The sequence below is a fragment of the Aedes albopictus genome, chromosome 3 (genome assembly GCF_035046485.1).
Source record: "Aedes albopictus strain Foshan chromosome 3, AalbF5, whole genome shotgun sequence".
Taxonomy (NCBI): domain Eukaryota; kingdom Metazoa; phylum Arthropoda; class Insecta; order Diptera; family Culicidae; genus Aedes; species Aedes albopictus.
In genome coordinates this window covers 259,163,412-259,178,537 of record NC_085138.1, presented here as the reverse complement: position 1 = coordinate 259,178,537, position 15,126 = coordinate 259,163,412, and the positions used below count along the sequence as shown (strand labels likewise).

At 37.9% G+C, this 15,126-nt stretch overlaps 1 protein-coding gene across 3 annotated transcripts in view; it reads right to left on the bottom strand.

The window, feature by feature from the left end:
- LOC109424480 (protein argonaute-2) overlaps positions 1-15,126 on the bottom strand; it is a 73,634-nt gene that overhangs the window by 35,421 nt on the left and 23,087 nt on the right. For 2 of the 3 annotated variants that reach the window (XM_029860991.2, XM_029860992.2), the window contains exons 4-6: positions 13,285-13,422; positions 3,525-3,662; positions 1,265-1,389 (exon numbers count right to left, since the gene is read on the bottom strand). In XM_029860991.2, coding sequence (XP_029716851.2) covers positions 1,265-1,389; positions 3,525-3,662; positions 13,285-13,422 — 401 coding nt within the window. The remainder of the gene's footprint in view (positions 1-1,264; positions 1,390-3,524; positions 3,663-13,284; positions 13,423-15,126) is intronic. The other variant, XM_062860401.1, reaches the window with a different exon arrangement.

The window sequence follows — 15,126 nt, the reverse complement described above, 5'->3', positions numbered from 1 at the left end:
TTGTTGTTGCCTTGGCCGTGTTGCTAGTTTGTAAGTTTAGCATTTGATATCAATATTCAAAATCATTGTACTTTTTAATTCATGCTTTATCGCCTCAAATATGTCAGCATTTAAATCTAAATCAACCTAAAGTGCCTCGCAATACACATCATTGATTTGGTCTGAAATCAATAGATTATTAATATATTTCACTATGAATGAAAGAACCTTGCGTTTGAAAGCAATTTTAGTTGAAAATTCTGCTGTACCAATTGCTTTACGGTGCGAAATATGCATCAAAATTTCAACCGTTAAATTTAAATTGTTTGAATGATTTTTAATAAAGAAAAGTGGCAGCACTGGATTTTCGTCGTCGGCAAAATCGAACGAAAAAATAACAAGACAGGCGAATTTCTGTTGTCACATCCTATCCTAGGGCGAGACGCGTGCGGAGGAGGGTGGCTAGGTAGCTGTAAAAAAGATAGGTTGTATGAAATCGTCAGTTGGCTTCTTTAACGGTGTTGAGATAATTTGATATTCTAAATCTGCATGTCAAACTGAGCCGAAATCCAAATTTTCATGAATTTTGGAGTCCAGGAACCTATTTAAAGATCAATTTGAAGTTTGTATGGGAGTGATTTGTCTAATCCAAATCCAGGGGTTCCCAACCTTTTTGAGGTGGCGACCCCCTTTAAGAATTGTCGATACATCTGGGGCCCAATGATTTTTTTTGGAAAAAAAAAACTCGAATTAAATGAATGAAACCGAGTTTTTTTGGGCACAGTGACGTAGCCAGAAACTAACTGTGGGAGGGGTTTTCGACGGTCAATGATACGTTTTTTTTATTCGATGCTCACATTTTGTAAATAATGATGTCATGTACATTCAATTTGAGTTATAGCTGAAAAATAGCGGCGAAAATTTTTTCTTCTGAAGGTATTTTATACTGAAAATTTGTTCCTAAAATTGTGGCTTTTGGGGGTGGCGGTTTACAAAATTAAAAATTGGTATAATTTGCACAAAATAGAATAAAAATTTAACAAGTTTTTGGTACCATCGCGGCCCAGCTGTCAAAAGGTGATTTCAAAAAATCTCCTTTAAAATTATTTTAGGTACCAAAACATACGTTCTAAAAATCTGAAAAAAAATCATAACGACTCAGAAAAAGGTGCTCTTTTGTTATAAATTAAAAAATCAATACATTTTTCAAAATTTAAAAACCCAATTGGTAGACGAGACGCGTGCGGGGCAAGGCGATCTAGATAACCTATCTTCTTTAACTTACCTTGGCCTTGACCTTGCTGCTGTTGTTGAGGGCGTTGCTGTTGTTGTTGGGTACGTTGCTGCTGTTTTTGCTGTTGCTGTTGGGGTTGTTCCATTTGTTTTTGTTGTTGTTGCTGCTGTTTTTGCCTGCATGAGGAACATAAAATAATCAGTAAGTAGGTATATAATTTACAAAGTGCGTGAATGTTTGTCTACGTAAAAATCTCACCACCTTGTGGCGAAGTTGGGGGGCAAAATAAAACTTTTTTCTGCTAAATGCACTATTTTTCACGTAAATATGCCTGATTCGGATGAGCAGCATCGATTTTGATAGTATTTCATTGGTTTTGAGAAGCCTTGCCCTTAACCCTCGAGCAGTCGCGTCTTCAGCCACCCTCAGCGACACCGCGCACACGCTGTGTACTACAAGCGAGCTTTTTTCATGGTGCGTGTACTCAGTACACGACGCGACCGCTCCCGGGTTAATAACAGCACAAGTTGGCGCCTATACTTGCGTTACATTTGAAAAAGTCACAACGGAAACATTGAAAAAAATATCTATGCGGAAATATTAAAGTAGCAAAGATTACCTATCGTAGTAGCAGTTACTAGTCAAAGTAACAGTTGCATTACCTAGTTTAAATGTATAAATAGCTGTTGTTGTTATCTTCAATAAACCATCATGCGAGAAACATCAATCTTTCAATAGGTTAAGAGTCTAGTCTCGCCCACGGAAAAATCATAAACCAATCAAAGAAGAAAACCTTAAGCCTTCAGTACACGCTTTGCCAAGTGGGCAAATATTTGGCAAAATATTGTAAGATAAGACGTTATATTGAAAAATAAAACTCATCTAGATCAGTTTCAGCAAACTTAGATCAAAACCGAGGACGTAAGAATGTGGTAATGATCAATCCAAAAACCTTTGTCGAAGATTCCTACCTATAGAATGCATATCGAGAACACTAGAGCATAGTATTGAAAGCTAAAACTTATCTAGATCAGATTAGAAGATCTAGATCAAAACCGAATACGTAAAAATGTAGTACGAATCAATTCGAAACACTTTGCCGAAGACTCCAACCCTCTAGGATGCATGCCGAGAGCACTAGAGCGTCTTATTGAAAGGTAAAACTTATCTAGATCAGTTTCAGGAGAGGTCAAAATGAAGACATAAAAGTGTAGCACCAATCATTCTTGACAACTTTGCCGAGGATCCTAACTCTCTAGGATGCTTGGCAAGAGCACTGGAGCGCTTGATCATCGAGAACTGGGTTTTTAAATTAAGAAAAATTCAATGATATTTTTTAAACGAAAGAGCACCTTTTTCTGAGCCGCTATGATTTTTTTTTCAGATTTTTAGAACTTTATTTTGGTAGGTATCTAAAATCAATTTCAAAAAGATTTTTTGAAATCACCTCTTGACAGCTGGGCAACTGCTTGACAGCTCCGCTCAGTACAAAATGCGACGAGGGGTTATTCGACAAATCGCTCCCATAAAAATTTCGAATTGATTTTTGGATAGGTTCCCGGGTATCAAAATTGATGAAAATTTGGATTTCGGCTCAGTTTGGCATGTAGATTCAGAATATGGAATTATCTCAACACCACTAAAGAAGCCAATTGATCGTAGCTACGGATGTTCAAGATAGTTGCGAACACTTTGTATTGCCTCTGTACTATGCCTTATTTGCAGAAAATACGTGTTGCAGTCATTTTAAGCTGTCACGACTTAAATTTGGCATGCAAACAAAAAAATATCATTAAAAAAAAACGTCCCTTACGCTATTCTGGAGGAAAAATAAGCATCCCTAAAACATGAATTTTGTATAAAATAAAAGTAGAAAAGTTGGTTAAAAGATCCCTGAAAGAAAATTAAAAATCGGTTCACAGGTGGCTGAGAACGAACTGCTCAAAGTAAAAGTTCCAACTTTTTTCTGATCACGGTATTCCGCGTAAAGTTTTTTCATTACGGTATTCGGAGTGTTATTTAATAGAAAGATATATGTACATGTTATCCACTATCTTCCGTATGTTCATTCGTAACGCACCACGAAAAGGTTATCCAATAGTATGGGACAAAAAATCAAATTCTCGCTCCAGCCGACTGTTTGGATTCCACCTTATGTCCCATATTATAGTTTCACCGATTGCGCTGAAATTTTGTACAGTTCATAGGAGACCTAAATGGGATCTAAAAATTCGGCTGGGCGAGGATTTATTTTTTTCCACCTACAAGCGTGTCCCATACTATTATCCAACTGCGTTACGAAAGCACTTACTTATTTTTTCCCTTCCTTGGCTGTTCGGAAAATCCCAACTCAGGAAATTGCTCTTCCATGGTTTGTTGCGGAGGCGATGGATCACGTTGCTGTTGCTGTTGTTGTGGTTGTTGTTGTGATTTTTGTTGTTGTTTTTGTCTGTATAAAGAGTAGTGATACAAGAATTGTATGAAATAATGGTAGCTAGTAAAAACGCATTCTATATATAATCCAAAATCATTCCCATTACTGTAAAATATTAATGGAACTGACCAGCTGGGCTGTGCAGAAGGTGAATCCAATTGCATGGATGGCGGAAATAGCAACCAGTCAAAACCGATTTATAACAGATACATACATTACCCAAAAAGCTCTTAAAACTCAACAAGAGACCTCTAAGCGATTTTATAACATTCCCCAAATTGTGGCGAATTTCGTGAAACTGGCAACACCGCAAGAATCAGAAGAATAAACTTCAGATAGAAAAATGAGTCTGACGGTTGAGGGTTTGAGCATTTCCCAGTTACGGAAATCTACACTAAAATGTAAGCAAATGAAATTAAATATGTTTAATTGAAGCTGCTTAACTAAAAGGCTGCTTTCAAAACCCTGATAAAAATTTCCAATAAAATCACCATAAACTACCATTGAATAATGATAAATTTGGCTGATGCATCCACCGAAATAACGTTCTCTCTTCTTAAAGAGAAAACTACACTCACAAAGTAGATGTTCCGAGGTTTCAGAGTTGAAACCACAGAACCGACATTCTTCTGATTGAATCTTCTTGAGCTTCAGGTAGTTGACTTGAATTCGCTTCAGCAAATTTGGATTTTTTTAATGTTAAGATGCATAACAACCCCCATTTTGTATTGTAAAAGTGACATTTACAATACATGCTATGGTGGAAAACCATAGGGTCTGTTGTTACTCTATCGTTTTCAATTAAATACCATTCATTTCAGCGTGTTGTAACAATACATTCTGTTGTATCTCTATGATCTTTTTTATCAGGGTAGGTGTGATAGGGTGGGTGTGATTAATCCGAATAAAGGTGATCCCCTCAACACTTACCATGCACAATGAACATTTTGTGGCTCTTCGAGCAAGAATATAATGTATATTCTTTTCGGGGAATCGGATCATTTGGAAAACTGACTTTCGGAAAAAAGGGCATCCGTTGAACTAGCGTTCGGAGAAACAATATCTGAGAAACTGGCTTTCGTGGAAAAGTAAAACGATCATGCAAAATAACATCATCAGCCGAAAACAACAAAAATTTACCTTCATTATTTCGCGCTCCTCGAGAGAAAATAACAAATTAAGCATTGTCCAGTTACAATCAGGACGCAGAGTATAATACGTTTGTGCTCATGGATCTGCTTGGGAGCTGTCCATTTATTACGTAAGGCTATTTTCCTGATTTTTCGACACCCCCACTCCCCTTGTAAGATTTTTCGTATGAAACTCTAAATGTTTTTGTATGACGCGTAAGATTTTCCAAACCCCCCCTCCTCCCATAAACCCTTACGTAATTAATGGACACGGACAGCCCCTTGGAATTCCAAGATTTGGCAGGAAGTTCGAGCTCTGGGCATCGTTTTCCCACATCACAATAATGACACAAAATAATAGCCTAAAGAATCGCGTGCAACTTTTCAAAATTGCACACGGGGAATCTGTAGAAGTTTAAGCTACTTTGGCGAACAGTCACGACAGCCAGAGATGTTCAGTGGTATCATCACGGATGGATAGTGTTTATTAAGGAAAAAAACTCAAATTTCGCCTCTTTGGAATTCACTGAATTGCTATTAATTACGCAAGAGTAGAAATGTTTGGCAAAGTCTCTTTGGAATCTTAACCCTCTTCGTGTGTTAGGATCATAATGACCCCTAAACGTGCACTAGGTCAGCGAGGTGCGCGCAAGCTAAAGCACGAAGAAGGTTAATAAGACTGGTAGAGGGTCTGAGGACACTACAGAGATGACCTGATCGTGAGACAAATACGCCAGAGGGGCACCCCTTCAAGGAAAAAAAATCTGCACAATGATAGTAAATTTTAGCATCAACGTTGATGCTAAAATTTACTATCATTATGCAGATTTTTTTTCTTTGTTCGGGGCGGCGACACCGCCACCACACAAGAGTTCAACTAGAAATCCTCTATTATAGAGATTAGCGGAAGATACACATGTCGATTCGGCAACGCTGTTTGTTTTGTTTACGACTGCTTCCAACACTTGCCATAAAGCTAGAAGTTCAAGCTTTGTGCGTGACTTTGTTGTGGCGCAAGTTTGTTCTGTTTACGTTTGTTAATTATAGTTGATTTTTTTCCCAAAATTTTGAAAAAAGTAGCGCAATTGAAATTCTTAAGTCTTAAATACATTGCAAAGAATAGCGCTAATCATATCGACAGAAGTAAATCAAGTAGCAGTAATGGAAGTTTTTTCGAGAAGAGCAGCTATAAAAGTTGAACATGAATTTTTGAAACCAGAATAATTAAATATTATCTTTTTACTACATTTTCATATGCCACAACATTTTCGATATTAAAAATAAATAATTATAATTTGTTTAGTTCTGATTACAATACCGATCAAACGACGCATTCCTAAAAACGATAAACATGTTCGTTTGGTTCACACTCTGACAGTTCTTTCTGAACGATTGGCTCACAACGCTCACAATGACCGCTTCCGCATATGTCTATAATTAGCCTGTGCATGCCGGCAGGAACGACATACGAATGACACTAATGAGTGAAGCTTTTTTGTCGACCTTCTAAAGCTTTCAACAGCGTTCGACATTCGATAAGAAAATCTTATTGGAATCTAATTAGAATAGTAAACAACAGCTATTCCCATTGTAGCCTCATTGACTGAAATTCAATTCAACCGTTATTTTAATTTTCAGGTTATAATATCTCACAAATCGCAATAATCGCAACCTGAAATGTTTAGCAAATACACATCAAGAGGTATATTTGGTGTTTTTTTTTTTAATATTTGATCTTTTGTAATAGCATTAGTAAAGGTGGTGCCTCTCCAAATTTTCGACAGTATGTTTACCTAGTATTGATGGGTATTTGATAAAAAAACAGGTTGCGATTTTTTTTGCATTTTGTGAGATATGTAATCTGAAAATTACACCATTTTTTCGATTTTTTAATTTTATTCTTCATTGTCTATTTTTTTCTGGAATTTTGACTTCTAAGAAAGTGTTGTTTATTTTGTTAAAATTAACCATTTTGCCGAAGACGTGAAGTCTCTAGGACGTAAAACTAAAAAGTTAGATGGTGGCGCACCCTATGCGGATTAGTTATGAACTACTAATTTCTTCACAATTAGCTCCTTTAGCGGTGTTGAGATAATTCCATATTCTGAATCTGCACGCCAAACTAGGACAAGATTCAAATTTTCATGAATTTTGGTTCTCGGGAACCTATTTAAAAATCAATATGAAGTTTTTATGGGAGCGATTTGATGAATCACCCCTTGTCGGGTTTTGTACTGGGCGGAGCTTTCAAGCAGTTGCCGAGCTGTTAAAAGGTGATTTTGAAAAATCGCTTTGAAATTGATTTAGGTATCAAAATAATGTTCTAAAAATCTGAAAAAAAAACATACTGGTTTGAAAAAAAAGTGGTCTTTCATATGAAATTGAAAAATCAATATTTTTTTCCTAAGTGCTCCTAATTATTACAAAAAAAAGTTGTCGAAGACACTATGTGCCGGAAATGCTTCTTTTCGGAGTAATTACTTTTAGCCCGCTAGATTGCTATCCTGGCCTTCAGTGCATTGTGGTGCTATTTATTCATTTCATAGCGACTGCTTTAGTTATTTTAATGATCCTTTAAAAGGTTCAAAATTGAATACACTCATTCGAAAAGGGTATTCTGCTTAGAGGAGATGCTGAGGAAGATTACAAGTGGTAGTCGAAATACGCGTATCAGTTAAAGGATAAGCAATAGAGGGCGGAATCAAAATATACAGTACAAAACTAATTCATTATTTAATTAAGGTACACCGGGGCAAGTTGAAACGGGTGGGGCAAGATGAAACGCGAAGTTTTAAAAAAGATTTCAATACAATTTGGAAATTTATCCTTTGTTAAAAGATTGTTTGAATCAAAAACTATGTGTTATGGCAATCACATTATTTATCATCATTAGAAAACATCATGTTAACTAGCTGTTTCATCTTGCCCCACCCGTTTCAACTTGCCCCGGTGTACCTTACACAGTTCGAAAAAAGCCTGTAAAATTATGATGGATCGAATGTAACAAAAAGACCCCGTCATATATGATGGAAATTTTTGTGCGATCTTAAAATTACATTGCAGATATCTGTTAGGAAATATAAAGAAAAATTGAGCTCCAAGCGAGAATCGAACTCTGATCCTTGGGATGTGAGTAGCACGCCCGGCTATCTCAGCTTGTTGGGGAGCAGACAGTCAAAGTTAAACTGCTTCTACCATAATGCACGCATTCCCGACATGCTCCGGCTGCTGCAGAGAGTACTGAGAGAAACAACGGGGAAACCGCAACAGCTGCGAGCAGCCGTTCGTTTAGTTGATGACGGAGAGTGGCTGGCATGATTTATAGCAGATGCATGTAAATTTAAAGCGAATATGCTTTAAAATCTGTAAACAAGCCGTCTGACCAGCAGCGGGCTGCTCGGCTGACGTTAAATGTTGCTGATTTACAATTATCTGCCGCAAATTTCAGTTTATCTTCGATTTACGTGCTGTTTAACTTTCATATTTTTTTGCTGTGTAATTATGACATTTTGTCAGATGGAGGTCGTTACAATGAAATAATAATTTAATTAAACTTCCAACCGTTGAAAAAAATCACCTTTCTAGTTTGTAGTTTTGCATTAATTTAACAAAAAAAATGTATTAAGAAGGATTGAATTTCCAGCTGTTGTTATACTTGCAGTAACTGTTTCTAATTAATTTTGTTAGTTCTAAGCTAATTTGATCTTCCATTATTTTTTCATTTACGAATAATAATCTTTAAAGTATTACTTACCTTCACGTAAGTATATTATCGTCGCGGTTGAAACAATTTTTTTTTTCAAATAAACAAGGATGGGATCATTCATTTGCAATCATTTACATTCACTTGCGAATATCTCGCTTCAGAAACATTGTAGCAAAAACTAATGTATGGAGCACCTTTTCATTTTTGTTTTACCTGAAACTTTGTAGAACAATTTACTAGTGTAGCGCCAATAATAAAGCCAACAGAAGGCAGCAAACGCAACTCCACGGCGTGAGTGTAATTTACATTCACCGCGTGGAGAGTTGCCTTCACAGCTCGTTCACGAATTTGGAATGCGTGTGTGACCCTAATGCTATTCGGCGAACTTCCAGATAAAACTAAAAGGTTCAATTCATCCATACATAGTTTTTTTGATAGAATGCTTCTGAACAGAATTGGTATCAAGTGAATGTAACTCTTTGCAAATGAATGATCCCACCCCTGCAAATTAATATGTGAAACATATTGCGCTGGACAGCAAATCTGGCCCTCTATCCAGCGCAATATTTCCGAAGTACGTGCAACACATGGTTTACGAAAAAATCGAATTTCGCTTGACAAAAAATCAAATTTTTAACTTCAAAATAGGTAACGGTTGAATTAAATTTCAGTCAATGAAGGTTCAATGAGAAAATCTTATTGGAATCTTATTGGAATCGTAAATAACATACGATTCCAATAAGATTTTCTCATCGAATGTCGAACACTGTTGAAAGCTTTAATAGGCCTTTTCATGTGACAGATCCGTGCATGCATTTGTTTACAAAGCTTGAACAACAGCTGCTAACAAGAACGTGTCATCTTCATAGAAGAACTGTCAAACGCCCGAACAATCAGCTGATTTAAGACGTCAAATGAAAAGGCCCATGGTCGACAAAAAAGCTCCACTCATTAGTGTCATTCGTATGTCGATCCTGTAGGATTACTAGCTTAGACTAGAGCAGTGGTGAAGTCTAGGGAACGTTCAAAAATTACGTCCAACATTTGGATGACGGGGAAAGTGTGACAGTACGTGTATAAGGTATAGGGAAAAAGCGTGACAGAGGGGGGAGAGGGGGGGATTAGAAATCCCAAAAAACGATGGACGTAATAAATGAACCTTCCCCTAGTGCTTTTTATCCTATAAGTCACGGGTTCCCAACCGGTGGTCCGCGGCCCCCTGGGGGGCCGTGAAGCCAGTCCAGGGGGCCGCGATGGTAAAAAAATGTTAAATTTTTATTCTATGTTGTGCAAATTATACCAATTTTTAATTTTGTATACCGTCATCCCACAATTTAAAGAACAAATTTTCAGTATAAAGCGACTTCAGAAGAAAAAAATTTTTCGGCTGCCCCGCTATTTTGCAGCTACGACTCAAATTTAATATTTATGACATCATTGCTTATGAAATGTGAGTATTAGCGTGGTTCAAAAAAATCGTTTCTGCTCCACACCGCTTATTCGATTCATATCCAGATTTTATGCCTTCTCACAAAATTTGAGCTCATTTGGTTGAAAATTGAGACTGCACAAGCCTTTCAAAGTTTGTATGGGAATTACTATGGAGAAATGATGATTTTCTTTCAATGGACCGTAACATTTTCCCAAGTGCCCCAGAGGGTTAGTTGACCCTTGGTACTCCCAGGCTACTCTATCAGCCACAACTTTGCCGAAGATCGCATTCAAATCGAACGCCTCATTAATTAGTTATCGATTTGCACCCAACTGGAGAAACTTTAACAGTGATCCTCCAGCTTCCTAGCAGGCAACATTGCTGCATATGGCGCCAAAGATAGCACACTGAAATCATGGCTACTATGTTTCACTGCAAAATGCAGTGATGCCCACCGAGTAGTTTAACCATCATCAGTAAAGATTTCGATTCTGGATAAAAATCGGTTACTAATTAATGAGGCATGCGATTTGAATGCGGTCTTCGGCAAAGTTGTGGCTGATAGAGTAGCCTGGGAGTACCAAGGGTCAACTAACCCTCTGGGGCACTTGGGAAAATGTTACAGTCAATTGAATGAAAACCATCGTTTTCCCATAGTAATTCCCATACAAACTTTGAAGGGCTTGTGCAGTCTCAATTTTCAACCAAATGAGCTCAAATTTTGTGAGAAGACATAGATTCTGGTTATGAATCTGTTGTATCAGTTCGAATGCTATGTATACTTTTGTCCCAGTGTAGATTAGACTGTCGTTTGACAGATCCATAAACGTCATATCATTCTACCAACCACACAACCCGATGTCAATTATTCACAGGTCCGGGTGAACGTATATGTTTGCCTGTATTTGTCGATAAAAATATGTAAACAAACCGATCAGCTGATCGCGACGTCACGTTCGCCAGAAAATTTGTTCGCAGCTTCTGGAACGTGACGTCACCTTCGGCAACTTCGTGCGATTTCGGCTTGCCGAAGTTGACATGACACGACTACTACTTCAAAATTATCATATCACAAACACCACTTTACCCGATGGGCCTAACCTGGTGAAATTTAGAACATTGCACACAACCCCAAAAGCTTATACAATGTAGGTTACTAGTATGAATAAAGTGAGATGATCTGTCTCTTCTAACGTGAACGTCGACGAGTGAACACCTCTTTATTTTGAGTGCAGAAACACCCCGAACATAGTACATTTTAGTGGCTAACGAGGATTAAGTTCGATTTTCGCGTGTGCAATTGGAGATTAGTGGAAATTTCTCGGCTACTAGTGCAATCAGTCGGTAAGTTTTTACGCTGTAGAGTGACAGTGATGAAAAGTTTTTTTTTTAGTGATTTGGCGTACAATTGAGTTTTGAAAGCGTATATTGTTTAAGCTCACAGTTCCTTTGTTCTTCTTGCTTTGTCTAGAGCCGGTCGTCTGCGACGCTTGCAGCTCTGGGTACGCGGGGGCGCTTTTTGCGACGTGTCGGCCATTGAATTTCACCGGAGTGTACCAGCTGCCAAGGTTGAATACGTGGAATTTGATCCACTGCTGTTTCTACTGGTTGTTGCTGTTGGTTTGGAGCGGTTGCTGCTGTTGTGTGCTGTGCTGGGCGGACGAGGTGTAGTGCTGCTGGGGGACTTAACGGTTCTGTTTCGGTGTGAACAATTCGGCGATTTCAAATCCCGGGACGATATCCCTACTCTGGTACCGCAGCAGGCGGAGTCAACCATTGTCAACCGGCGCGAGAGGTTCTCAACGCGACGTGCGGAAAGCGACAAAAAAATAAGGTACGTGGATTTTGATTCATTCTATTATCATCTCGATTTGCATCGCCATTGTGCACATTTATTAAAATAGAATACCTTTGTGTGTGACGCAGGCAAAATGGCGTTATATGGAACCATTGATCCCTACGTCCCAGGAACATCGTTTTCTAATTACATAGAGCATATTGAGTATTTTTTCTCGAGCAATAATGTTCCCGATGAACGAAAAAAAGATTTATTTATGACTTTTGCCGGTATGGCAACTTTTGAAGAGCTTAAATTGCTCTATCCATCCACAGATTTGAAGACATTGTCATACGCGGAGATTACAAAAAAACTTAAAGAAAGATTCGATAAGGTAGACAATGAATTAGTATCCAGATATAAATTCAGATGCCGTAAACAAGGCCCTTCCGAATCCAATGAAAATTTTATTCTAGCAGTGAGATTATTGGCGGAATCGTGTGATTTTGGACAGTTTAGAGACACAGCTATAAGGGATCAATTGTTGTTCGGTTTGTCGGATAGAAAACTACAAAAACGTTTGCTGAGTGAAGATGAGTTGACATTAAAAACTGCGGAGAGAATTATCAAGAGTAGTGAGATTGCTGTAAATCAGGCTGATGCTATTAATGAAGATCCGAATATAAATTCAGTGAAATATCGGCTTGGCAGGAGAGGTGAATATAGTGCGCAGAAAATAGAGTACCGTGGTAGAGAGAGAAGCAGGGGTCGTGCCTACAGGGGATTTTATGACCGGTATGATAGAAGCAGATCTCGTTCAGGGCCAAGCGCAGGACAAAGATCGTCCAAAATTGATGAAAATTTGGATTTCGGCTCAGTTTGGCATGTAGATTCAGAATATGGAATTATCTCAACACCACTAAAGAAGCCAATTGATCGTAGCTACGGATGTTCAAGATAGTTGCGAACACTTTGTATTGCCTCTGTACTATGCCTTATTTGCAGAAAATACGTGTTGCAGTCATTTTAAGCTGTCACGACTTAAATTTGGCATGCAAACAAAAAAATATCATTAAAAAAAAAACGTCCCTTACGCTATTCTGGAGGAAAAATAAGCATCCCTAAAACATGAATTTTGTATAAAATAAAAGTAGAAAAGTTGGTTAAAAGATCCCTGAAAGAAAATTAAAAATCGGTTCACAGGTGGCTGAGAACGAACTGCTCAAAGTAAAAGTTCCAACTTTTTTCTGATCACGGTATTCCGCGTAAAGTTTTTTCATTACGGTATTCGGAGTGTTATTTAATAGAAAGATATATGTACATGTTATCCACTATCTTCCGTATGTTCATTCGTAACGCACCACGAAAAGGTTATCCAATAGTATGGGACAAAAAATCAAATTCTCGCTCCAGCCGACTGTTTGGATTCCACCTTATGTCCCATATTATAGTTTCACCGATTGCGCTGAAATTTTGTACAGTTCATAGGAGACCTAAATGGGATCTAAAAATTCGGCTGGGCGAGGATTTATTTTTTTCCACCTACAAGCGTGTCCCATACTATTATCCAACTGCGTTACGAAAGCACTTACTTATTTTTTCCCTTCCTTGGCTGTTCGGAAAATCCCAACTCAGGAAATTGCTCTTCCATGGTTTGTTGCGGAGGCGATGGATCACGTTGCTGTTGCTGTTGTTGTGGTTGTTGTTGTGATTTTTGTTGTTGTTTTTGTCTGTATAAAGAGTAGTGATACAAGAATTGTATGAAATAATGGTAGCTAGTAAAAACGCATTCTATATATAATCCAAAATCATTCCCATTACTGTAAAATATTAATGGAACTGACCAGCTGGGCTGTGCAGAAGGTGAATCCAATTGCATGGATGGCGGAAATAGCAACCAGTCAAAACCGATTTATAACAGATACATACATTACCCAAAAAGCTCTTAAAACTCAACAAGAGACCTCTAAGCGATTTTATAACATTCCCCAAATTGTGGCGAATTTCGTGAAACTGGCAACACCGCAAGAATCAGAAGAATAAACTTCAGATAGAAAAATGAGTCTGACGGTTGAGGGTTTGAGCATTTCCCAGTTACGGAAATCTACACTAAAATGTAAGCAAATGAAATTAAATATGTTTAATTGAAGCTGCTTAACTAAAAGGCTGCTTTCAAAACCCTGATAAAAATTTCCAATAAAATCACCATAAACTACCATTGAATAATGATAAATTTGGCTGATGCATCCACCGAAATAACGTTCTCTCTTCTTAAAGAGAAAACTACACTCACAAAGTAGATGTTCCGAGGTTTCAGAGTTGAAACCACAGAACCGACATTCTTCTGATTGAATCTTCTTGAGCTTCAGGTAGTTGACTTGAATTCGCTTCAGCAAATTTGGATTTTTTTAATGTTAGGATGCATAACAACCCCCATTTTGTATTGTAAAAGTGACATTTACAATACATGCTATGGTGGAAAACCATAGGGTCTGTTGTTACTCTATCGTTTTCAATTAAATACCATTCATTTCAGCGTGTTGTAACAATACATTCTGTTGTATCTCTATGATCTTTTTTATCAGGGTAGGTGTGATAGGGTGGGTGTGATTAATCCGAATAAAGGTGATCCCCTCAACACTTACCATGCACAATGAACATTTTGTGGCTCTTCGAGCAAGAATATAATGTATATTCTTTTCGGGGAATCGGATCATTTGGAAAACTGACTTTCGGAAAAAAGGGCATCCGTTGAACTAGCGTTCGGAGAAACAATATCTGAGAAACTGGCTTTCGTGGAAAAGTAAAACGATCATGCAAAATAACATCATCAGCCGAAAACAACAAAAATTTACCTTCATTATTTCGCGCTCCTCGAGAGAAAATAACAAATTAAGCATTGTCCAGTTACAATCAGGACGCAGAGTATAATACGTTTGTGCTCATGGATCTGCTTGGGAGCTGTCCATTTATTACGTAAGGCTATTTTCCTGATTTTTCGACACCCCCACTCCCCTTGTAAGATTTTTCGTATGAAACTCTAAATGTTTTTGTATGACGCGTAAGATTTTCCAAACCCCCCCTCCTCCCATAAACCCTTACGTAATTAATGGACACGGACAGCCCCTTGGAATTCCAAGATTTGGCAGGAAGTTCGAGCTCTGGGCATCGTTTTCCCACATCACAATAATGACACAAAATAATAGCCTAAAGAATCGCGTGCAACTTTTCAAAATTGCACACGGGGAATCTGTAGAAGTTTAAGCTACTTTGGCGAACAGTCACGACAGCCAGAGATGTTCAGTGGTATCATCACGGATGGATAGTGTTTATTAAGGAAAAAAACTCAAATTTCGCCTCTTTGGAATTCACTGAATTGCTATTAATTACGCAAGAGTAGAAATGTTTGGCAAAGTCTCTTTGGAATCTTAACC